The 27,349-nt window shown below is 38.8% G+C and overlaps 1 protein-coding gene across 1 annotated transcript in view; it reads right to left on the reverse strand.

The window, feature by feature from the left end:
- TMEM156 (transmembrane protein 156) overlaps positions 1-27,349 on the reverse strand; it is a 72,121-nt gene that overhangs the window by 20,192 nt on the left and 24,580 nt on the right. The window contains exons 3-6 of the mRNA XM_003832177.5: positions 11,535-11,804; positions 6,629-6,889; positions 2,528-2,647; positions 44-127 (exon numbers count right to left, since the gene is read on the reverse strand). Coding sequence (XP_003832225.3) covers positions 44-127; positions 2,528-2,647; positions 6,629-6,889; positions 11,535-11,804 — 735 coding nt within the window. The remainder of the gene's footprint in view (positions 1-43; positions 128-2,527; positions 2,648-6,628; positions 6,890-11,534; positions 11,805-27,349) is intronic.

Genomic DNA, 27,349 nt, shown 5'->3' on the forward strand with positions numbered 1-27,349 from the left:
GAATTTCCTGAGTGCTGTTTTGTTTACATGCCACAGAACTTACCTGAAAGAACCTGCACATTCAATGCTCTCAGTTTCTCCGAATCACTTCCTCTTAAGAGAACAGATGTAGGTTTGTCTCTATGACCTATTCCCAGAAAAGAAATGAAGTATTTAGATGATAAACAAGCGCATTGTTAACATATATTCCCCATGTTGGTTCAAAGGATTACCAAAAAGAATGGAGCCATTCATGGCCAGGCACGGTGGTTCACGCCTGTAATCCCAGCACTTTGGGAGGCTGAGGCAGGGAGATCACGAAATCAGGAGTTCGAACCCAGCCTGGCCAATATGGTGAAACCCCATCTCTACTAAAAAATACAAAAATTAGCTGGGCGTGGTGGTGCATGCCTGTAGTCCCAGCTACTCAGGAGGCTGAGGCAAAAGAATCGCTTGAACCCAGGAGGTGGAGGTTGCAGTGAGCCGAGATCATGCCACTGCACTCCAGCCTGGACGAAAGAGTGAGACTCCATCTCAAAAAAAAAAAAAAAAAAAAAAAAAAAGGAAAGCGACAGCTCTTATACACAGAAAAGTATATTTTAATCTTATTATATACATAGATGTGAAGAATATTCAATGTATGTTTAATATTCAATAACATTTAATGTCCTAAGTAGTGTGACATTTTTTATTACTTTGTATGCTTGGATTTGCAAGCCTTTGAAAATCACTAAGTCTGTCATTTGGGCAGATATTTGTAAGAATTTAATTTGACTCCCCACTACTGGTCTCCTTCTAGACATTTTTTCTAGCTCACTTCTATCTCTCTTTGCTTATAGCTTTTCATATGGGAAAATGGGTCAAGAAACTCAGAACTATACACTATTTATAAATAACACACATTTACTTTAAATAATAGAATTTTCAAAACTAAATACCCTACATCTTAGTTCTGACATTTTACTAGCTGTGCAGCTTTGGATAAACACTTAACCTCTCTGAGTCTCAGGGGATTTTTATCTACAAAATAAAAATAGCATATATCCTGTTTACACAGTTTAAGAATCTAGTGAAAATGCTCTGAAAATGGTTATTCTACAAATAAACAGTATTGATTATGTTATTAACCACTGCACAAAGGGCTTTATTACTAAGGTATCAATGATAACACTTGATATGAAACTGCTCTCAAAAATATCTGCAACAAATAGTCAAAAGAATGAATTGCAACTTTACTGAAACCTAGAGGCAACCACTTGTTCTGCCTACTGAAATGGCTAACACAGCCTTGCCTGGTAAAGAAGGAAAGAGTCTTGGGAAATCATACAACCACCACAATACTACTGTCCTTTAATGAAAACTAATTATGCACTAGACACTGTGGTAAACTTTGTAAGTAATCTCTGTATTTCCTTACCTCAACCCTGTGTGGTAGTGGTGATTATGCTTGTTTTACAGAGGAGGTAAGGAATGCTCACATAATTTAAATAACTTGCTTAATATCACATAGCTAGTAAGTGGTAGTACTAGGACTCTAACATAAATCTATTTATTTTTAGTGCCTATTCTTATAGTAATACATCTTGCACTGTCTTTAAGAGACTAGCTACTCATATTATGAATTGTCCATTGGGCCTGATAGTCATCCATTTTATGCACTGGGGACATGCCAGTAGAGCCAGTATTTGCATGGGTACACACCAGTAGCATCATACCAGTAATTTACAATCAATGTCCATCCTGATAGGTGGGTGCCTAGGTCATACGAGTTATTAAATATTTTTAACGTTGCTCCTACTGTCCTGATTCCTAATTTCTAATTTCCTTTAGCTCAGCCCTGCCAAAAATCTGATACCCCCATGCTTATTAAAGATTGACTCTGCCTCACACCCGTCACCTACAGCCACTCTGCTCAAGATCTCCAACTCTGAAATTCTTGTTTTTGTAACTGAGTCTTGCTCCATTGCCGAGGCTGGAGTGCAGTGGCGCGATCTCAGCTCACTGCAACCTCCACATCCTGGGTTCAAGTGATTCTTGTGCCTCAGCCTCCCGAGTAGCTGAGATTATAGGCTTGCGCCACCATGCCTGGCTAATTTTGTATTTTTAGTAGAGACGGGGTTTCACCATGTTGGCCAGGCTGGTCTCAATCTCCTGACCTCAGGTGATCCGCCCGCCTCAGCCTCCCAAAGTGCTGGGATTACAGGCACGAGTCACCGCGCCCGGCCTGAAATTCTTTATCCCCACTTCCTGTTCTTCTCTCTCTCTCTGCCCTCACTTCCACTAAGCCCTGCTCAATGTCCAGCCCATCAGCTTCTTCCTATTCACCCAGTCTTTCTTCCTCTCTTACTCACTTGCCCGAGTAGAAGAAAGATGAATGAAGCTCCTTGCATGCTGGAACTGTGTTTTATCTATGTTTTTATTCTTTGGGTTACCAAGAATCACCACTTATTCACAGTAGGTGCACAAGAAATGCTAAATTGTACTAAAAAGGAAATGAAATCCATAGAAGAGATCAGGATTTCCTCGGCACTACAGGGATTATACTTACTCTGCCACTTCTGCACTCTTCTGTGGCCTTCAAGTATTTTGCGGATAGTGAGGATGATCAAAAATATAAAAACTAATAGAACTAAAATATACCAAGTGATCTTCATGGAACAAGTGATATCTGTAAAGAAAACAAATACTGTAAAAACCCAGTAAAATTATTCAACAGATAAAAGGCAATGTGGCAGCGTAGCTGAGTTCTACAACATATTCTGCCCTGAACTGAAAAGCTGAAATTATGACCATCACTGTCACAGGGTCACTAGCTCTCCTGAATTCTTTCTTGATATATGAAATGAAGGTATTATACGGGAAAACTTGAGTAGGTAGCTTCCAGCTATCCATGTAGTTCCAAAATTCTAGGATTCCTTTCACTTACAGGTTATGCTGATATTAGTTTCACTATCCTCGCTGTAACTAAGGTAAGACCACAACATAGCAATCCCAGAATCAGAACCACTTACAATTCATAATTTTGACCCTGGGCCAGGCAGCCCAAAAATATGTCCTCAAATCAGCAAAGATGCAGTGAGTACAAGGAAGATGGGGAAGAAAGAGAAAGGCAGGCAGTCAAAGGACTGGTCTGAGGCATATAAGTGGCCAAGACAATGAATAATCAGACCCTCTTTCCACAGGGTAATAGGCGGTAACCTGGGTGTCCCCTTTACAGGAACCCAGATGTACACTAAATAGGCATTAAGCATTCATTTAGAGAGGTGGCTAAGTAGAAAAAGGGCAGAGGTGGATTAGGATGGCAGCGCTCAGCCTCCCCAAGACTATTCCATGCTCTTCAGCTGCCAGGCTTGCATTCCTCACGCAGCAAAATAAAAGCATGAAGTTAAATAGCAGAGAACACTGGCAGTGCCAGCAACGATCAGGATGGGTCCAAAGACCAAGGTGTCATTGGGCACTGATAAAGCTATGGAAACAGAACCAACTTCATATTGCAATAGCACAAGACACATGATGGGGACCAGACCAGCCAGTGCAGCCACCAGCATGATCTCAGAAGAGTAGTATCTCCTAGGGTCCTGTGCTGCCCACCCATCCCTGCAGCCTTCTTAGAGAGGAGCAAGGGGAAACAGACAGAAATCTGGGGGGAACATCAAGGAACAGTTTAAATTATTATCTCAGAGTAAATTTGCCAGACTGGATCACATTTAGTTTCACCCCCTGATGGAGAAGGCTTTTACTCCCACCAAAGTACAAAGTTTGTTGTTGCTGTTGCTTTGTTTTTTTGGTTTGTTTTCTGGTTTTTTTTTTTTTTTTTTTTTTTGAGAGGGAGTCTCACTGTCACCCAGGCTGGAGTGCAGTGGTGCGATCTCGGCTCACTGCAACCTCCACCTCCCAGGTTCAAGCGATTCTCCTGCCTCAGCCTCCCAAGTAGCTGGGTTTACAGGCACATGACACCATGCCCGGCTAATTTTTTGTATTTTTAGTAGAGACAGGGTTTCACCATGTTAGTCAGGCTGGTCTCGAACTCTTGACCCCAAGTGATCCACCCACCTTGGCCTCCCAAAGTGCTAGGATTACAGGCATGACCCACCTCGCCCAGCTAAGAAGGCTTTTAAGCAAGATCAAATTAGTTTTTGCACAGCAGAGTAAACTATGAATAAAGTTTTAACTGTCTTTTTTTTTTTCTTTTCTTTTTTTTTTTTTTTTTGAGACAGTGTTTCACTCTGTTACCCAGGCTGGAGTGCAGTGGCCTAATCACAGCTCACTGCAGCCTTGTCTTCCCTATCTCAAGCAGTCCTCCTGCCTCAGTCTCTGAAGTAGCTGGGACTAAAGGTGTGCACCACACCCAGCTTATTTTCGTCCTTTTTGTAGAGTCAGGGTTTCACCATGTTGTCCAAGCTAGTCTCGAACTCCTGTGCTCAAGCAATACACCCACCTCAGCCTCCCAAAGTGCTAGGATTACAGGCATGAGCCTCCACCGTGCCCAGCCACCTTTAACTTTCTACCCATGGCAAAATGAATATACTTTTCGCAGAATACAAGAGTACATATTTGTGCACCACTGCTATCTTTCTTTGTGGACACCCAAAAGCTGTTAACTATTATTTCCCTTTGATTCTAGAATTTATGGATTTTTTTCCATGAACACACACACACAAATCTTAAAATTATTATTATGGAAGTGCTTATTTTTTCTTTATTTTAGAAAAAATATAAAATACAGTTAGATGGATATACAAATGTACATTGAAAAAAATATGTTTTTGATGTCTATAATCTAAACTTCTTTACCCTTCAGATTTCACTACAGTCATCTTCTCTAGGCAATCTTTCCAGAGTCCATCTTCCAATTCATTCACTCCTCAATCAGAGGGAACTGATCCTTCTGTTCAGATCTACTCAGATCCTCTTCCATAGCCCCCACTCATGCACACACCTTGAAATGACCCCTAATTGCAGAGGTTATAGGGCCATGGGAAAACTTAGTCACAGGAGAAATTTCTTTGAAGTCTCACATTTTATCTTAAAAATGCATGCACATTATATATTTCTGTTTGCTTTAAAGTGAATGTAATATTTTGAAAATCATTACCTTTACAATAATTAAAGCTTTAGGAAAGCAATCTGAAAGGCTTCCGTATGTCTGGAATATCAAAAAGGACAGCAAATTACTCTCCCATAGCACCTGTGGCACTGGAAGGCACTTGCTGGTGTAGGTGAGGGGTCGCCCTCTTTCAGATTGTTTCATATCATCTAACTTCATGACCCCAACACCTGACACACTGCCTAGCATACAGCAGGCACTCATTAAATGCATGTATCAAAAGATGCTCTCCAGGAATAGATTTTTTGGGTGAAGTAGGGCATACTGCTTAGTAGAAAGGAATAATTGTGGTATTTCAGAATAGGGTAACTAGGAAGTTAACCAACCTTAAACAGAATTAAGTTATGCAAGTATGTAAGATTTGTCTTTTAATCTCCCATTTTTTCCTCTAGGTGCCTAATCTGTACCTCACCCTATCTTCACAGCATTACATCAAACTCCCATTTCATCCAGGCCTGGTTCTCAGCTCCAAGAGAGAACATGTTAAATCAACTCAAAACAAAAATTTAATAGCATATCACAATGTGCTACATATATATAATATATATTATATATATATATATATATATATTTTTTTCTTTTCAAGACAGAGTCTCACTCTGTTGCCCAGGCTGGAGTGCAGCAGCGCGATCTCGGCTCACTGTAACCTCCGCCTCCTGGATTCAAGCGATTCTCCTGCCTCAGCCTCACAAGTAGCTAGGACTACAGGCAAATGCCACCACACCCAGCTAATTTTTTATATTTTTAGTAGAGACGGGGTTTCACTGTGTTAGCCAGGATGGTCTCGAACTCCTGACCTCATGATCCTCCCACCTCGGCCTCCCAAAGTGCTGGGATTACAGGTGTGAGCCACCGCACCCAGCCAATATTCATATTTTAAAAGAAATGCCTCCCTTTAGTACACAAATATGATGGTATTATTTCACTCACAGAAAATAGGCATGTTTCAAAGTTATTCTGTGGTGGCTCATACCTGTAATACCAGCACTTTGGGAGGCCAAGGCAGGTGGATTGCTTAAGCCTAGGAGTTCAAGACCAGCCTGGGCAACATGACAAGACCCCGTCTCTACTAAAAATACAAAAAATTAACCAGGTGTGGTGGTGCACACCTGTAGTCCCAGCTACTCAGGAGGCTGAGGTGGGAGGATCACCTGAGCCCAGGGAAGTCAAGGCTGCAGTGAGCAGTGATCGTGTCACTGCACTCCAGCCTGGGCAACAGAGTGAGACCCTGTCTCAAACAACCACCACCACCCCACTGCAACAATAAAAAAAAAATTATTCTGAGGCAGAAGGTCTTTCCAGTGCTCCTCAAATCGTGACCCATAAATGCCTCCTCTTTCTCAGGTTACAGGTAGGCCCCATAAAAAGCATATTTTGAAAGAAAAATAAACAGATAAATAGACTAACATTCTTTCAAGCTATATTATTTCATCAGTAAAATTCTTCAGCTATTTGGCTTTCAGTTAATGTGATAGCCCTTACTTAATTTTACATATCTATATCGGATAACTCCTTTTCCCTTTAGTTTCCTTAAAAACTTACTTTTTATATCCATCTCCAGGTGCAAAGAAATGTGTATACAATCATTCGGGTATTCCATGATTCTACAAGTGTAGTTTATCGATTTCTCCTTGCTTGGCTCATCCTCCATGGTTGTTGATCTTCCAGTGTGGTTTTTTAGATGACAGGTAGTGTTATATTCCTCCAAGTGGTCAACCAGAGGAGCTACAGTGAAGTTAAAGTGCTGACAAGGTGAATGAAAATCATTTGCTTTCACTTCCATTGAGCCTCTCCTGATAAGAACTAGAAAGTGATTAAGAAAATGTTATTTGCAAAATATTAATACATAGCAAGAGAACACATACAATTCAAAACTAAATCTCTTCCTTTCTATACAAGAAAGTAGAAACAAGACGTTACCTACACTAAAAATATATACATATTTTTGAGACAGGGTCTCACTCCGTCTCCCAGGCTGGAGTGCAGTGGCGTAATCATGGCTCACTGCAGCCTCACCCTCCCGGGCTCAAGCAATCCTCCCACCTTAGCCTCCTGAGTAGCTGGGACTACAGGTGTATGCCACTATGCTCAGGTAATTTTTTAAATTTTTTGTAGAGATTGGGTCTTGCTATGTTGTCCAGGCTGGTCTCCAACTTTTGGACTCAAGGGATCCTCCCTTCTCAGACTCCTGAATTGCTGGGATTACAGGTGTGAGCCACTGCAGCCCACCTAAAAATAATCAGTAAGGTGGTTATATTTTTTAAGATCATGAAAACCAGGTTGTGGTAGTGTTGGAATAGGATTGGAGCATCTCAAAGAAAATACACACATTTCCCCAGTGACTTGTGGGACAGACTGTATCGTGTGACCAATATGGTCACAATATTTCCCATTCCACACTGTACTAGTTTTTTAGGGCTGCTGTAACAAAGTATCATAAACTGGGGGGGTTAAAGAACAGAAGTTTGGGCCAGGCACGGTGATCATGCCTGTAATCCTAGCCCTTTAGGAGGCCGAGGCAGGCAGATCGCCTGAGGTCAGGAGTTCGAGACCAGCCTGGCCAACATGGCAAAATCCTATCTCTACTAAAAATACAAAAATTAGCCAAGCGTGGTGGTGTGTGCCTGCAGGTGTAGCTACTTGGCAGGAGAATCTTTTGAACCTGGGAGGCAGAGGTTGCAGTGAGTCAAGATTGCACCACTGCACTCCAGCCTGGGTAACAGAAGGAGACTCAGTCTCAAAAAAAAAAAAAAAAAGAACAGAAGTTTGTCTCACAGTTCTAAAGCTAGAAGTGTGAGATCAAGGTGTTGGCACGGTTGATTTGTTCTGAGGGCTGAGCCCCTCTCCTAGCTAATGGTGGTTTGCTGATAATCTTTGGCATTCATTGACTTGGAGATGCATCATCCTGCTCTCTGCCTTCATCTTCACATGTCAGTCTCCCTGTGTCCATGTCTCTGTGTCCAAACTTCTCCTTTTTTGTAAGAATATCAGTCATATTGGATTAGGGCCCATCCTAATGACCTCGTCTTAACTACATCTACAATGACCATATTTCCAAATAATGTCATATTCTGAGGTATCGAGGGTTAGGACTTCAACATGTGAATTTGAGAGGACCCAATTCAATCCATAACACACGTTACCCTAAAAACTTCACCATTTGCTCATTAAGGAATCTAATTCCTTTCCCCTTGAATCTGGTAGCATTCGTGATTTGCTTTTAATTCCTTTTCCTGGCTGGGCTCAGTGGCTCACGCCTGTAATCCCAGCACTTTGGGAGGCCAAGGCGGGTGGATCACGAGGTCAAGAGACTGAGATCATCCTGAGCAACATGGTGAAACCCCGTCTCTACTAAAATACAAAAAATTAACTGGGCGTGGTGGCGCACGCCTATAATCCCAGCTACTCCGGAGGCTGAAGCAGGAAAATCACTTGAATCTGGGAGGCAGAGGTTGTAGTGAGCCAAGATCACGCCACTGCACTCCAGCCTGGTGAGAGAGAAAGACTCCATCTGAAAAAAATAAATACATAAATAAATAATTTTTTTCCCTTGAATCTGGGAAGGTTCGTGATTTGCTTATAACCAATCAAATGCAGAGGAAGTGACACTGCATGACTAAGTCAGAAAAGGCAAATAAATTCCTGTCTTGCTTTTCAGAACACTCATACTGGAGCCTTGAACCACTACGTAAAAGTCCAAAACCTTAAGGCTACCATGATGTGAAGACACCCAGACTAGCCCAGGTAGAAAGACCACATAAAGGAAACAATCAGCAGAGTGAAAAGGCAACCTACAGAATGAGAGAAAATATTTTCAAACCGTTTATCTGATAAAAGGTTAATATCCAAAACACATCAGGAACTCCTATAACTCAATTGCAAAAAATATATATATCAAATATTTTTAAATGGGCAGAGGACTTTCATAGACATTTCTCCAACAAAGATATATGGCCTATTGATATATGTGAAAAGGTGCTCAATATTACTAATCATTAGGAAAATGAAAGTCAAAACTACAATCAGAAACACCTCGCACCTGTCAGGATGACCATTACTAAGAAAAAAAAAAAAAAAGAACAGGTGCAGTGGCTCACACCTGTAATCCCAATACTTCCGGAGGCCGAGGCGGGTGGATCACATGAGGTCAGGAGTTTGAGACCAGCCTGGCCAACACATGGTGAAACCCCGTCTCTACTAAAAATACAAAAAAAAAAAAATAATAATAATTAGCTGGGCATGGTAGCAGGCGTCTGTAATCCCAGCTACTCAGGAGGCTGAGGCAGGAGAATCGCTTGAAACTAGGAGGCAGAGGTTGCAGTGAGCTGAGATCGTGCCACTGCATTTCAGCTTTGACAGCAGAGTGAAACTCCATCTCAAAAAGAAAAGAAAAGAAAAAAAAACATAAGCGTTGGCAAAAATGTGAAGAAATTTAAGCTCTTGCACAGTGTTGGTGGGATTGTAAAATGGTCTGGCTACTATGGAAAACTGTCTGGCGGTTCCTCAAAAAATTAAAAACAGAATCACCATATGATCCAGCAATTCTACCTCTTGGTATGTAGCCAAAAGAACTGAAATCAGCATCCCGAAGACAATCTGCATTCTCATGTTCATTGCAACATCATTCACACAGCCAAGAATAGAAACAACGTCAATGTCCATTGATAGATGAGTAGATAAAGAAAAAGTAAACTAGATAGATAGGTATCTAGAGAGATGGATAGATAGATAGACAGATAGATCAATGTCCATTGATAGATGAGTGAATAAAGAAAATGTAATAGACATAGCTAGGACCCACACAAAAAAAGAAAATTTATTTAATAAAATTATTGCTGTTTAAAACCATTGAGTTTTGGGGGTACTTTATTACAGAGCCACAGCAACTGGGACAATGTGTCAATGTGCTGTTTTCACCTTTCAAGGAGGCAGAGAAGTAAGATCTGTGAGCTACCAACCCTTAAAACACTTCCTAGTTCTCTGTCATCATAGAGGCATTTTCACAATTTGCTTTCTGTTGGATTCAGCCCAGAACCTGGAGGAGTTACGGCACTACTTGAGTAAGAACTTCATCCAAAGTCAATGCCAAGGGGCAGAGGGGTGAGGGTTGAAACATTACCTATTGGGTACAATGTTCACTATTTGGGTGATGGGCGAACTAGAAGCCCAAGCCTCACAATTATACAAAATATATTCATGTAACAAACTTGCACATGTACCCCCTGAATCTATAATGATAAAATATTTTTTAAAAGAAGAGATACATAAATGCCCAATAACTACATGAAAACAACAGAAAAACAAGGTAAATGCCAAGAAATTATGTTCCCTTTCTCAAAGAATGCCAAAAAAATAAATTCCAGTATCTAGTGATAAGGAGGCAACCTCTCTCACTGAATAAATATAAGTAATAAATTTGATGTTTGGGCTTGAGGCCATCAGCATATTTTATGATTGTAAAGGAATTATTTAATTTCTCAATGATCCATTTTTATTTGATTTAATTAAATAATATAGATTGGTCTCAGGATAACTGCAAGGTTCAGTTAGGCACTGCAGATAATAAGCAGTTATTCTTTATTTATTCAGTTGTTCATTCCACAAAAATTTACTGAGTGTCCACTAGGTATTATGTCAGGCATTGTGCACAAAGCTTGAAATTTAGTAGTAAGCAAAGACAAAGGCCCTGCCCTCAAGAAGCTTACTGGAGAGTGAGAGAAGTAAAAAGACTTCACATACAATGACTAAATGTTAAGCAGGAGTAGGTATAAATGCAAGGGCTCAATGATTCCTTAGAGAATCAAAGTTTGATTTTACTATAAGAAACTACAGATTCACTTAAAATTGTTTTTTAAAGATTTACTACTTTAGAAGAGAGTATATGCCAAATAATCCTCTACCCATCATGTGTATGTGAACTACAGTGGCATTTTGATGTATTTTAAGAATTCTTTGTTTTCAATAAGTCAGAGTAAACCAAAACCAAGTAACATCCCAAAGCCCAGCAAGTCACTCATCAAGAGCCACATCATTGAATGTTCCAATGCCACTGGATCTAAAAATGGAATATATTGGCCGGGCGCTGTGGCTCACACCTGTAATCCCAGCACTTTGGGAGGCCGAGGTGAGTGGATCACAAGGTCAGGAGTTCGAGACCAGCCTGGCCAAGATGGTGAAACCCTGTCTCTACTAAAAACAAAAAATTAGCCGGGTGTGGTGGCAGGCGCCTGTGGTCCCAGCTACTCAGGAGGCTGAGGCAGGAGAATTCCTTGAACCTGGGAGGCGGAGGTTGCAGTGAGCTGAGATTGCACCACTGCACTCTAGCCTGGGCGACAGAGCGAGACTCCATCTCAAAAAAAAAAAAAGAATATATTATTGATACGTTTTTAACAGAATAAATTAATTTATACCTGATACCATTTTATTCTCACCTTCACTTTGTGTTTACCTTTTGATGTTTGTTCCTGAGAAATAAAATCCATGTTTCCTTTAGACTCACAAACCAAACACGAGGAGCACATTTTAAATTCACCTGTGATGTCTTGGCAAGTCCTGGTGAAGTTACGAAAATTGGAGGGATTTAGAAAGAGTCTCATGATAATCTGAGTTTCCCTTACTGGTTGCAGAAAAGTCACAAAAGAAAAATTTAAGGAGGAGAGTGAATAGGTAAAATTAGATTGCAAACACACTTCCAGACATGATAGCTCCAATGTTCTTTCTGTAAAGAAAAAAGAAAAACACTTTCTTTACTGTAAAGTTTTGAGTTTTTGGCATTCAAATAAATACACAGTATGCTCCCAATTTTTCTTAGGTGGATTCAGTACATTTCAGCTTATCAGAGACAAGACTGTTTTTTAAACTTGAATTAACAATAACTATTCCATTTAAATATTTCTATTTCATTATTTTTATTTATTTATTTACTTTTTTTGAGACTGGATCTTGCTCTGTCGCCCAGGCTAGAGTGCAGTGGTGTAATCATAGCTCACTGCAGCCTTGGCCTCCCAGGCTCAGGCAATTCTCCCAACTCAGCCTCCAGAGTAGCTGTGACTGCAGGGGCATGCCACCATGCCCAGCCAATTTTTAAAAAATTATTTGTAGAGACAGGGAGCCATGGTGCCCAGCAACATTTCTCTTTTAAACCTGTGAGCATTCCCTATTAACTTTCAGAGAACAGGTGTCTTTATAAAGAAGTGCTTGGAATCTCAGCATTTTAACCATTCTCTATTCTGGGGAATTTTTTATGGACAAACCTTAAATTCTTCTGAATCCATCTGTTCCAAAATAAAGACTCAAGTCAATTGCACGGAGTTGAACAGGGTATGAAAACTTTGAACAGTATCTCTGTATCAGTTTCCTAGGGCTGCTGTAACAAATTTCCACAACCTTGGTAATTTAAAACAAGAAAAATTCATTCTCTCACAGTTTTGGAGGCCAGAAGTCCAACATCGTTTCAGTAGTCAGAAGTTGAGAGGTCTACATGATTGTACCACCTCTGGAGGTTCTAGGGAAGAATCTGTTCCTTGGCCCCCTGGTGGCTGCTGGCATTCCTCGGCTTGTGGCCACATCACTCTAATCTCTGTCTCCATAGTCATATTGCTTTCTCCTCTGTGTCTCTGTTTCTACTCTTCTGTCGTGTGAAATCACCCTCTGCCTCTCTTGTATAAAGACATTTGTGTGGGATTTAGGGCCGAAAAGGCTAATCCAGAATAATCTTCACATCTCAAGACCTTCAACTTAGTCACATCTGTAAAGACCCTTTTTCCTTATAAGGTAACACTGACAGGTTTCCAGAATTAGCACCAGATATCTTTAGACAGCCATTATTCAGCCTACCACAACTTCTAAAGATGAAATTTAACAAGATGACAGCCTAATTTTTACTTTTGTCTGAAGACAAACATCAGATATGGAAATTATGGTATAATAGAAATAATACTGAGTTCAGAAACAAAAGACAAACACTCTAGGCTGGGTGTGGTGGCTCACACCTGTAATCCCAGTCCTTTTGGAGGCAGAGGTGGGCAGATTGCTTGAGCTCAGGAGTTTGAGATCAGCCTGGACAACATGGCCACCCCATCTCTACAAAAAGTACAAAAATTAGCCAGGCAGGGTGGTGCACTCCTGTAGTCCTTACTACTCAGGAGGCTGAGGTAGAAGGATCACTTAAGCCTGGGAGGTTGAAGCTGCAGTGAGCCATGATCACACCACTGCACTTCAGCTTGGGCAACAAAGGGAGACCATGTCTCAAAAGGAGAAAAAAATTCCAGTGCTATATCTGTCATTAGTCAAGATACTTAGACAATTTACTTAATCTCCACGAGTCTAATTTTCTTACTAGCAAAATAGAGATAAGCCTGCTAATCTCATGGGGTTATAGTAACATCAAATTGTATAGTACATATGAAAACACTTTTGAAATTTGTACAAATATATGTCATTTAAAATGCAAATCCAGGCCAGGCGCAGTGGCTCATGCCTGTAATCCCAGCACTTTGGGAGGCCGAAGCAGTTGGATCACTTGAGGTCAGGAGTTCGAGACAGCCTGGCCAACATAGTGAAACCTCATCTCTACTAAAAATACAAAACTTAGTCAGGCATGGTGGTGGGCACCCGTAGTCCCAGCTACTCAGGAGGCCGAGGCAGGAGAATTGCTTGAACCTGGGAGGTGGAGGTTGCAGTGAGCCAAGATCGCACCACTGCACTCCAGACTGGGCAACAGAGTGAGACTCCATCTCAAATAAATTAATTAATTTAATTTAATTAAATGCAAACCTATATTCCAAAGTAAAAATTTTAAATTCATCTTTCCTTTAGGACAGAATTATCTATGATTTAATTCATAAAAATAATCAAAGTTTACTGTGTAAAAATTGGGAATTCCTATTTAGCAGTAATGATCAACTAAGGAATAGGCAACCTATCTTTCAGAAATTCCCAGTCTGATAGTCTTTTGTTAGCATAAGAAAACAACTGACCACTTCGGGAGGCTGAGGTGGGCAGATCACGAGGTCAGGAGATGGAGACCATCCTGGCTAACACAGTGAAACTCCATCTCTACTAAAAATACAAAAAAAAAAAGAAAAAATTAGCTGGGCATGGTGGCGGGCACCTGTAGTCCCAGCTACTCAGGAGGCTGAGGCAGGAGAATGGCATGAACCCAGGAGGCAGATCTTGCACTGAACCAAGATCATGCCACTGCACTCCAGCCTGGGTGACAGAATGAGACTCCATCTAAAAAAAAAAAAGAAAAAGAAAAAAAAGAAAGAAAACAACTGACATGGTTAATTCCACCTTTATGTAGCATCTTCACCATTTCTCATATAATCATTTGGGGCAAAATATATTTTTAAGATTTCTAAATAATATGGAGCACAATGAAAGAATTACTTCTTTTTTTTTTTTTTGATAATTACCCCTACTCTCAAGTCAATCCTAAGCCAAAAGAACAAAGCTGGAGGCATCACACTACCTGACTTCAAACTATACTACGAGGCTACAGTAACCAAAATAGCATGGTACTGGTACCAAAACAGAGATATAGATCAATGGAACAGAACAGAGCCCTCAGAAATAATGCCGCATATCTACAACTATCTGATCTTTGACAAACCTGAGAAAAACAAGCAATGGGGAAAGGATTCCCTATTTAATAAATGGTGCTGGGAAAACTAGCTAGCATATGGAGAAAGCTGAAACTGGATCCCTTCCTTACACCTTATACAAAAAACAATTCAAGATGGATTAAAGACTTAAATGTTAGACCTAAAACCATAAAAACCCTAGAAGAAAATCTAGGCTTTACCATTCAGGAAATAGGCATGGGCAAGGACTTCATGTCTAAAACACCAAAAGCAATGGCAACAAAAGCCAAAATTGACAAATGGGATCTAATTTAACCAAAGAGCTTCTGCACAGCAAAAGAAACTACCATCAGAGTGAATAGGCAACCTACAAAATGGGAGAAAATTTTCGCAACCTAGTCATCTGACAAAGGGCTAATATCCAGAATCTACAATGAACTCAGACAAATTTACAAGAAAAAAACAAACAACCCCATCAAAAAGTGGGCGAAGGACATGAACAGACACTTCTCAAAAGAAGACATTTATGCAGCCAAAAAACACATGAAAAAATGCTCACCATCACTGGCCATCAGAGAAATGCAAATCAAAACCACAGTGAGATACCATCTCACACCAGTTAGAATGGCAATCATTAAAAAGTCAGGAAACAACAGGTGCTGGAGAGGATGTGGAGAAATAGGAACACTTTTACACTGTTGGTGGGACTGTAAACTAGTTCAACCATTGTGGAAGTCAGTGCAGCGATTCCTCAGGGATCTAGAACTAGAAATACCATTTGACCCAGCCATCCCATTACTGAGTATATACCCAAAGGACTATAAATCATGCTGCTATAAAGACACATGCACACGTATGTTTATTGCGGCATTATTCACAATAGCAAAGACTTGGAACCAACCCAAATGTCCAACAATGATAGACTGGATTAAGAAAATGTGGCACATATACGCCATGGAATACTATGCAGCCATAAAAAATGATGAGTTCATGTCCTTTGTAGGGACATGGATGAAATTGGAAATCATCATTCTCAGTAAACTATTGCAAGAACAAAAAACCAAACACCGCATATTCTCACTCATAGGTGGGAATTGAACAATGAGAACACATGGACACAGGAAGGGGAACATCACACTCTGGGGCCTGTTGTGGGGGGGTGGACGGGGGAGGGATAGCATTGGGACATATACCTAATGCTAGATGATGAGTTAGTGGGTGCAGTGCACCATCATGGCACATGTATACATATGTAACTAACCTGCACATTGTGCACATGTACCCTAAAACTTAAAGTATAATAATAAAAAAATTAAAAAAATAAAATAAAATAATTACCCCTACTCATATACCTTGCTTCAAACTTGAAAAAAATCAAGCTCATGATTGATATTAAAGCATTTTTAAAATGTGTATAATTTGTATTTTGATAGCAATTCCATAAGTGTTTAATTACTGGTGATTTTTGTTTTTATTTAATAAATTAAGAGCTCATTTACTAGCCTTCTATATTTGAAATTTCTTCTGTAATAATTCACATTTAATTTCCAGCCATACAAAATTTACTCAAATACACAATTTCATTATGTCTTAATATATTTATTTATTTTATTTTATTTTAAGATGGAGTTTTGCTCTTGTTGCCTAGGCTGGAGTGCAATGGCATGATCTCGGCTCACTGCAACCTCTTCCTCCTGGGTTCAAGTGATTTTCCTGCCTCACCCTCCTGAATAGCTAGGATTACAGGCATGCACCACCACGCCCGGCTGATTTTGTACTTTTAGTGGAGACGGGGTTTCTTCATGTTTGTCAGGCTGGTCTTGAACTCCCGACCTCAGGTGATCCGCCCACCTCGGCCTCCCAAAGTGCTGGGATCTTAATATATTTATAATCAAAGTTGTAATCAGATTGTAACTATAATAAAAAAAATTGCCTTCACTAATAATGCCCCAGGAAGGATATGGAGATGCACCATCTGATGGAACTCCATAATCTATATCTTTTTTAATATCACTAAAATACATGAAAAACTGATTTCTTGCCATCTTTCCATTTTCCTCACTGGCACTTTTCATTTTATGAAACTTTCAATTTCTTCAATTTATATTGCTACGATATGACCTAAAAGAGAGATAGAGAAATGTTTACTATCAATATTGTAGTCTTGTTATTCAATAAGTGACCAACTGAGCTTTCTAGAATTGATGACAGATCCTTTATATTCAGCTATGGGGTAATTTCATGATGATTTTTAAACCTCAGCTTTAAATAATTCAATTGGAAAAGAAATAAATAGAAGACACATCCTTCCCCAGTATAATTTTAAGAAATAAATAAATTCTACTCAATCATTTTTGCTATCAGGTGGACTATATTCTCATCTCCATAAGCAAGGATTTATGAATTTAACTGCTGCCATTAATACTGCTGAGAGTCAACATCTAAATGTTCACTCTCAGAGATGGAAATGCATTCCAGAATTACTCCAGTACTAAGACTGCAACCTCTCAGAGGAAGTACATAGAATACTAAGCAGAATTGGGAAAATACATGGCACTATAGGACAAATGCTCAAGTCAAATATTTTCTCTTTTTAAAGAAAAGCAACAGTAAGATTAAAGAAACATCAACTACCTTTCTTTTTAAACTTTTATTATAAAAATATATTATACACACATATATAAAATGTATTGTGCCAGTTAAATAATAATAACTAAGACCCATGTACCTATCACCCAGATTAAGAAACAGAATATTACCAATGCATTTGAAGCACCCCTATCTCTTCTCACCCCTACACTATAGCATAGTTTAGAAATATATACATATATATGGAATATACCGTATGTATTCTGTGATTTGCTTTTACTTTGCTTAACATGTTTTAGTCATGTTGATACATAGAGCTGTAGTTAATTATATATGGTATTTTTATGAATGAATATAGTATAATTTATTTATTCATTCTTCTGACAGTGAACATTTGTGTTGTTCCATTTTTTGCTGTTATGAATAATGTTGCTGTGAACTGAAACTCTCATACATTGCTGGTAGGAATGTAAAATAGTATAATCATTCTGGAAAACAGATTTTCTTATGAGTTAAACATATACTTACCATATGACCCAAAAATTCCACTCCTAGAAATTTACACAAGAGAAATAAAAACATATGTCCACACGAAGACCTGTACGTGAATTTTTATAGCAGCTTTCTTACTTATAATAGCCAAGAACTGGAAACAATTCAAATGTCTAAAAACTAGTGAATATATAAACAACTCTTGCTATATTCATGTGATGGGATACCACTCAGCCACAAAAAGGAACAAACTACAAGCAACAGCGTGGATGAATCTCAAAGGCATTATAAGGATGACAAAATCAAGTGACTATATATTGTATGATTCCACTTATATGACATTCAAGAAAATGGAAAACTGCATTGGCAGTAGGAGAAGGGCTCTTCTGTAATGGAGCTTTGTAATGTACGATTCGGCTTTGTGTCTTTACCTAAATCTCATCTTGAATTATAATCCCCAGATGTTGAGGGAGGGACCTGGTGGGAGATGACTGGATCATGGGGTAGTTTCCCCCAGGCTATTCTTGGGATAGTGAGTGAGTTCTCACAAGATCTGATGGTTTTATAAGAGCCTCTTCCCTCTTTGCTCTCCCTTCTGTCTCCTGCTGCCTTGTGAAGAGCTGCCTTCTTCCCCTTCACCTTCCACCATGACTGTAAGTTTCCTGAGGCCTCCCCAGCCATGCAGAACTGGGAGTCAATTAAACTTCTTTCCTTTATAAATTACCCAGTCTCGGATAGTATCTTTATAGCAGTGTGAAAACAGACTAATACAAGCAAGAAGAAACTTTTAGGAGTGATAGAAAGTGTTATATCCTAATTGTGGTGGTAGGTACACTGGTGTGTACATTTGTCAAAACTCATCAAACTATACACTTAAAATAGGAGCATTTTGCTGTACATAAATTATATGTCTGTGAAGTTGATGTTAAAATAATGCTACTCTGAAAATTGATGAACATGTCTTTAGTGTACACTAAGGGTTTAATTACTGGGTATTTAGTGTTTCTTCAGTTTTACTAGCAATGCCATATCATTATACAAAAATGGTTTGTATCAATTTATATTCCCACCCGCAGTGTATAAAAATTCTTTTTCTTTTTTGAGTCAGACTCTCACTCTGTTGCCAGGCTGGAGTGCAGTGGTACGATCTCGGCTCACTGCAACCTCCGCCTCCCGGGTTCAAGCGATTCTCCTGCCTCAGCCTCCTGAGTAGCTGGGATTACAGGCATCTGCCGCCATGCCTGGCTAATTTTTGTATTTTTAATAGAGATGAAGTTTCACAATATTGGCCAGGCTGGTCTCAAACTCCTGACCCCAAGTTATCTGCCCACCTTGACCTCCAAAAGTGCTGGGATTACAGGCATGAACCACTGCCTGGCAGTTCTTTCTTTTTGACACACATTCTGACCAGTGCTTTTCAGATTTTGCCAATTTGGTGAGTGTTAAATAGAATCTCATCATGGTTTTAATGTATATTTTCCTAATTTTCTCCATTTTTTCTAAGTTTTGATTTTTTGTTAGGTTGTCTTTTATTTAATTAATGTTTAGAAGTTATTTACGTTTTCTGCTTAAAATTTCAATGAATTCTCTACATTTTTTATCAGGATATCTTCTCACAGTACCTTATCTATTTATTTCTTTTGGTCTTTCAGTTAAAGGGAGCTCTTAATGTAGTGAATTTATCAACCACTTTCTTTCTAATTTGAGCTTTGTGTCTGAAGTCCTTCTTCCTTAAGGTTAAAAAGATCTTTACCTATATTTTCTTCTAAAAGTTGTTTTTAAAGTTTCGCCTTTCACATTTCATTTCTTAATATACGGAATGCCTGGGCACAGTGGCTCATGCCTGTAATCCCAGCCCTTTGGGAGGCCAAGGTGGGTGGGTCACTTGAGTCCAGGAGCTTGAAACCAGCCTGGCCAACATGGCAAAACCCCATCTCTACAAAAAATACAAAATAATAATAATAATAATAATTAGCCAGGCGTGGTAGTGCGTGTCTGTGGTCCCAGCTACTACAGAGGGTGAAGTAGGAGGGTTGCTTGAGCCCAGGAGGTTGAGGCTGTGGTGAGCCATGATCATACCACTGCAGTCTAGACTGGGTGACAGAGCAAGAACCTGTCTAAAACAAACAAACAAAAAAACATGGAATTGTATACAGTACGATGTGTGGAACTAAATTTGTTTTTTCTTTATGTATAACCAATTACACTAGCATTTATTGAGTAGTCTATCTTTTCTTATCTGTAATGACACCTCTGTCATATAAAGTTTCCAGGTACATATAAGCGTGTTTCTGGGTTCTCAATTTTGTTCCTTTAGTCCATTTTTCCATCTTTGCAAAGATATCATGCTGGCAAACTACTTTTTCTGTATACAAGCTCTTATATCTGAGAGGAAAAAGTCCCGTCGCCTTGTTATTTTTCTTCAGAAGTATCTTAGCGATCCTTCGCTCATTTCAATAAATTTTAAAATCAGCTTGTTAAGTGGTGAAGTACCCAGTGGTACTTTCGACTTGATTCTAGAAATCAGTTGGAGAAGAAAGATATGAAACTGAATCCCTCCTATCATTCATTTCTTCCTTTCTTTTTATTTATGTATTTATTTATTTATTTATCTATTTTTTATTTTTTTATTTTTATGTTTTGAAACAGAGTCTTGCTCTGTCACCAGGCTGGAGTGCAGTGATCTTGGCTAACTGCATAACTGCAACTTCTGCCTCCTGAGTTCAAACGATTCTCCTGCCTCCGCCTCCCAAGTAGCTGGGACTACAGGCGCGTGCCACCACACCCAGCTCATTTTTTTGGTATTTTTTAGTAGAGATGGGGTTTCACCATGTTGGCCAGGATGGTCTCAATCTCCTGACCTTGTGATCTGCCTGCCTCGGCCTCCCAAAGTGCTGAGATTACAGGCATGAGCCACTGCACCCAGCCCTTTCTGTCTATTTATGTAGAGTTCTTTGGTTTCTTTGATATCTTTCAATAAGTTTTCTAAATTTTCTCCATTATGATCTTATATATTATTAGATTAATAATTAGTTAGATTTCCTCCTAGGTGCCTTGCTTTTTGTTGCTATTGTCAATAGCATCTTTTAGGAAATATGTTTTCTGTCTGTTGGTAGTATATGGAAATACAATTGACCTTTAAATATCAATCTTATTTTTTGCCATTTTATTAAACTTTTTTATTAACTTTAATTTTTATAGCTTTTGGGCTTTCTATGCAAATATGCATATTGACTGCAAATAATTATAACTTTATTTCTTACTTTCCAATCTTCATACTTTTTATTTCTTATACTTGTCTTACTGCAATGTCAAGGATGTCCAGTACCATGTTGAATAGAAATTATGAGAGTGGGCATTCTTGCTTGCTCCTGATTTTAAGAACACTTACAATGTATCATCATTGATAATATTTCTTATAATTATTTTAGATGCCCTTTATCAATTTAAGCAAATTCTCTTTTAGTCCTAGTTTGCTGGGAATTTTTAATTATAAGGGCTATTGAATATAATTGAATGCTCTTTCAACAATTATTAAGATGATTATATAGTATTTCTTCTTTGATCTGTTAATGTAGTGAATTACATTATTAGATTTTTCTAATGCTTACTTAATCTTGCACTCCAGTAATAAATCTAATTTGATCATTCTTCTACATTGCTGCTTGTGTATTCTTAATGTTTTGTTTCAAAGTTCTATGTCTATATTTATAACTGAGATTGGCTTGTAAATTTTTCTTTTTGTCTCATTTTTGTTGAGTATGAGTAACGAGGTATACTAGCCTTAAAAAATAAGTTGAATACCAAGAGGCACTCTTAAAACCAGACAAATACATGGAAACTCAACAACTTACTCCTGAATGAAATCAAAAAATTCTTTGAAACAAATGAAAATAGAGAAACAATCTACTACAACATCTAGGTTACAACAAAAGCAGTGTTAAAAGAAAAGTTTATAGTGCCAATTCCTATATCAAGAAGATAAATCTTAAATTAACAACCTAAGCATACACCTAGAGGAACTAAAACATAAGAACAAATTAAACCCAAAGCTATCAGAAACAAAGAAATAACTAAAATCAGTGTAGATGAAATGAAATTGAGGCCCCAAAAAACCATACAGAGGTTCAATGAAACAAAAGTTGTTTTTTCAAAGGATAAACAAGATTAATAAACTGCTACCTAGATTAAAAAAGAAAAAGAGAAGAGCTAAATAACCATGATCAGAAATGACAAAGGTAACATTACAACTGATCACACAGAAATACAAAAGACCCTCAGAGACTACTATCTCTGCATACAAACCAGAAAATCTAGAGGAAAATGGATAAATTTCTGGAAACACACAACCTCCCAAGACTGAACCAGGAAGGAACAGAAATTTCAAACAGACCAATAATGAATAAGGAAATTGAATCAGTAATAAAAAACCTACCAGCCCAGAACAGCCCTGGACCAAATTAATTCACAGCCAATTTCTACCAGACATAAAAGAAAGAGCTGCTACCAATCCTACTGAAATTATTCCAAAAAATTGAGGAGAAAGGATTCTTCCCTAATTTATTCTATGAAACCAGTATCATCCTGACACCAAGATCTAGCAAAGACACAACAAAAAAAGAAAACTATAGGCTAATTTCCTTGATGAACATAGATGCAAAAATTCTCAGCAAAATATTAGCAAACCAAATCCAACAGCATATCAAACAATTAATTCACCACAATCAAGTGGGCTTTATTCCTGGGATGCAAGGATATTTCAACATATGCAACTCAATACATGTGATTCACCACATAAACAGAAATAAAAACAAAAACCGTATGATCATCTCAATAGACGCAGAAAAAGCATTCAATAAAATCCAACATTTTTTCATGATAAAAGCCCTCAACAAACTAGACATTGAAGGAACACACCTCAAAATAATAAGAGCCATCTATGGCAAGCTTACAGCCAATATTGTACCGACCAGGCAAAAGTTGGAAGTGCTCTTCCTAAGAATGAGAACAAGACAAAGATGTCAACTGTCACCATTCTTATTCAACAAAGTACTGGAAGTCCTAGCCAGGGCAATCAAGCAAGAGAGAAATAAAAGGAATCCAAATAGGAAAAGAGAAGTCAAGTTATCTCTCTTCATTGATGATATGATTATATACCTAGAAAACCCTAAAAATTCCGTGAAAAGACTCCTAGATCTAATGACTTGAGCAAAGTCTCAGGATACAAAATCAATGTACAAAAATCAGTAGCATTTCTATACACCAATAACATTCAAGCTGAGAATCAAATGAAGAATGCAATCCCATTTAAAATAACCACAAAAAAACATGAAATAAAACACCTAGGAATACATCTAACCAAGGAGATGAAAGATCTCTGCAAGGAGAACTACAAAACACTTCTGAAAGAAATCATAGATAACACAAACAAATAAAAAAAGCACTTCACGCTCATGGATCAGAATAATCAGTATCATTAAAGCATCCATACTGCCCAAAGCAATCTACAGATTCAACGCTATTCTTACCAAATTACCAATGTCACTTTTCAGAATTAGAGAAAACTATTCTAAAATTCATATGAACCACCCACCCACCACACACACAAAATAGCCCAAATAGCAAAAGCAATCCTAAGCAAAAAGAACAAAGCCAGAGGCATCACATCTTCCAACTTCAAACTATACTACAAGGCTAGAGTAATAAAAACAGCATGGTAATGGTACAAAAACATTAATAGACACATAGACTAATGCAACAGAATAGAGACCCCTGAAATAAAGCTGCACACCTACAACCAACTGATCTTTGATGAAGCTGACAAAAATAAACACTGGGGAAAGATACTCTATTCAATAAATGCTGCGGAGAAAACTGGCTAACCATAGGCAAAGAATGAAACTGCACCCCTTTCACTATATACAAAAATTAACTAAAGGTAGATTAAAGATCTAAATGTAAGACCTCAAACTATAAAAATCCTAAAGAAAACCTAGGAAATACTTTTCTAGACATGAACTTAGGCAAAGAAATTATGAATAAGTCCTCAAAAGCAAATGCAACACAAACAAAAATTGACAATTGGAACATTATTAAACTAAAGGGTTTCTTCACTGCAAAATAAACTATCAACAGAGTAAAGAAACAACCTACAAAATGGAAGAAAATATTTGTAAACTATGGATCTTACTAAGGGCTAATATACAAAATCTATAAGGAACTGAAACAAACCAACAAGAAAAAAACCAACCCCATTAAAAAGTGGGCAAAGTACATGAACAGACACTTCTCAAGACATCCAAGCAGCCAACAAATATATTAAAAAATGCTCAACATCACTAATTATTACAGAGATATAAATCAAAACCACAATGTGATACCATTTCACACTAGTCAGAATGACTATTATTTAAAAAATCACAGACATTCACAAGGTTGCAAAGAAAAGGAAGTTTATATGCTGTTAGTGGAAATACAAATTAGTTCAGGCCCTGTGGAAAGCAGTTTGGAGATTTCTGAAAGAACTGAAAATAGAATTATCATTTGACCGAGTAATCTTATTATTGGGAATATACCTAAAAGAAGATAAATCATTCTACCAAAAAGACACCTGCACTCATACGTTTATCACAGCACTATTCACAGTAGCAAAGACATGGAATCAATCCATCAGTGGTGGCTCATGCCTGTAATCCCAGCACTTTGGGAAGCCAAGGCAGGTGAATCACGAGGTCAGGAGTTCAAGACCAGTCTGGCCAAGATGGTGAAACCCCATCTCTACTAAAAATACAAAAATTAGCCAGGCATGGTGGCATGCACCTGTAATCCCAGCTACCCGGGAGGCTGAGGCAGAGAATTGCTTAAACCCGGGAGGCGGAGGTTGCAGTGAGCCGACATCACACAATTGCACTCCAGCCTGGACAACAGAGTGAGACTCCATCTCAAAAATAATAATAATAATAATAAAAGAAAATATGGTACGTATACACCATGGAATACTATTCAGCCATAAAAAAGATTGAAATCATGTCCTTTGCAGCAACATGGTTGCAGCTGAAGGCCATTATCCCAAGCAAATTAATGCAGAAACAGAAAAACAAATACCACATGTTCGCATTTATAAGTGGTAGCTAAACATTGGGTACACACAGTCACAAAGACGGGCTCAACAGACACTGGGTATTCCCAAAGTGGGAAGGGAGGGAAGGAAGCAAGGGCTTAAAAACTACCTATTGGGTAATATGTTCACCACTTGGGCAATGGGATCATTAGAAGCCCAAACCTCAGCATCACATAATATATCCATGTAACAAACCTGCACATGTACCCTCTGAATCTAAAATTTAAAAATGATATAGTACTTAAAAATATATTAATGAAATACATTACATCAGTGGGTCTAAAAGAATATGAACTACATCTAGATGCTTCAAAATCACGTAATAAATATCACATTTATTTGCAAATTACTATATTCTCTTTGTAAAAGAGAAATATTCTTACATTATAAAGTCTATCTGTCTCAGACCAAATTATCAATATATTATAGCACTAAGGATACTGATGTAAATATATTTTAGTGATAAACACTATAAATATTTATGTCAAAGTTATGAAAAAGCAAGAAATTTTCCCTATAAATATTTGCCAGGAAAATCTGCCAACGCAATTAGGAGAAAACATTGATTAGAAATAGGTGGAGAAGGCCGGGTGCGGCGGCTCACACCTGTAATCCCAGCACTTTGGGAGGTCAAGGCAGGTGGATCACCTGAGGTCAGGAGTTCGAGACCAGCCTGGCCAACATGGCAAAACCTGGTCTCTAGTAAAAATACAAAAATAGACCGGGCATGGTGGCTCACGCCTGCAATCCCAGCACTTGGGAGGCTGAGGCGGGCAGATCACTTGAGGTCAGGAGTTTGAGACCAGCCTGGCTGACATGGTGAAACTCCATCTCTGCTAAAAATACAAAAATTAGCCTGCCGTGGGGCAGGTGCCTGTAATCCCAGCTACTCGGGAGGCTGAGGCAGGAGAACGGCTTGAACCTGGGAGGTGGAGGTTGCAGTGAGCCAAGATTGCGCCACTGCACTCCAGCCTGGGTGACAGAGCAAGACTCTGTCTCAAAGAAAAACAAACAAACAAACAAACAAAACTAGCCAGGCATGGTGGTGGGTGCCTGTAATCTCAGCTACTTGGGAGGCTGAGTCAGGAAGAATTGCTTGAACCAGGGAGGCAGACGTTGCAGTGAGCTGAGATCACGCCACTGCACTCCAGCCTGGGCAACAGATTGAGACTGTGTCTCAGAAAAAAAAAAAGGAAAGAAAAAAAGAAAGAAGTGAAGGAAACAATGCTTGGAAGTGTTGGAAAAGAGTAGTACGAGGCTGGACATGGTGGCTTACGCCTGTAATCCTAGCACTCTGGGAGGCTACTGTGGGTGGGTCTCTTGAACTCAGGAGTTCGCGACCAGTCTGGGTAACAAAGTGAGACCTCGTCTCTACAAAAAAATATAAAAATCAGCCGGGCATGGTGGCACATGCCTGTAGTCCCAGCTACTCGGGAAACTGAGGTGGGAGGATGGTTTGAGCCTGCGAGGCAGAGGTTGCAGTGAGCAGAGATCTTACCACTGCACTCGGCACTCCAGCCTAGGCGACAGAGCCAGAACCTGTCTCAAAAAAAAAAAAAAAAAAGAAAGAAAGAAAGAAAGAAAAAGAAAACAAAGAAAAAAAAAGAGTAGTATGACATAATTGGTTTATTTATTTATTTATTTATTGAGACGGAGTCTTGCTCTGTCGCTAGGCTGGAGTGCAGTGGCACGATCTCGGCTCACTGCAACCTCTGCCTCCTGGATTCAAGCGATTTCCCCTGCCTCAGCCTCCCGAGTAGCTGGGACTACAGGCACCCCAGCTACTCGGGAGGGAGCTACAGGCACCCCAGCACCCCACCACGCCCAACTAATTTTTTGTATTTTAATAGAGACGGGGGTTTCACCATGTTGGCCAGGATGGTCTCAATCTCCTGACCTCATGATCCACCCGCCTCGGCCTCCCAAAGTGCCGGGATTACAGTCGTGAGCCATCGCGCCCGGCCAATTGTTATAATTATTTACAGACAGAAGTATGTATTTAAAAAAGCTAAAACAGTCAACTGAAATATTGTAAAAATTAAGAGGATGTATCTGTAATGTAGATATACCTATACATTTCACTATGTAAGATCATTCATCCAAAGGTTTAAATACTGTCAAATACCTGTATTTTATAATTGTAGTGTAATGTAAATATATAGGCCATGGTCTGCAACTTAGTTTCTATAAGAGGTCATTTAGTAAATGTTTTAGCCTTTGTGGGTCATATGGTTTCTGTTGCAACTACACAATTCTCACCTTATAGGATGAAAACAGCCACAGAAAATGCATATAAAAATGAGTATGGCTGCATTCCAATAAAACTTTATTTATGGATACTAAACTTCAAGTTTAATATAATTTTTATGTCATAAAATATTCTTTATTTCCCAACCATTTTAAACAAAAGAGGCTGTAAAAGACCATAGTTTACTGACCCCTGAATAAGCTATAAGTGATATTATCACAAGTCAATCT

Source organism: Pan paniscus, chromosome 3 (assembly GCF_029289425.2).
Source record: "Pan paniscus chromosome 3, NHGRI_mPanPan1-v2.0_pri, whole genome shotgun sequence".
In the NCBI taxonomy this organism is placed as follows: Eukaryota; Metazoa; Chordata; class Mammalia; order Primates; family Hominidae; genus Pan; species Pan paniscus.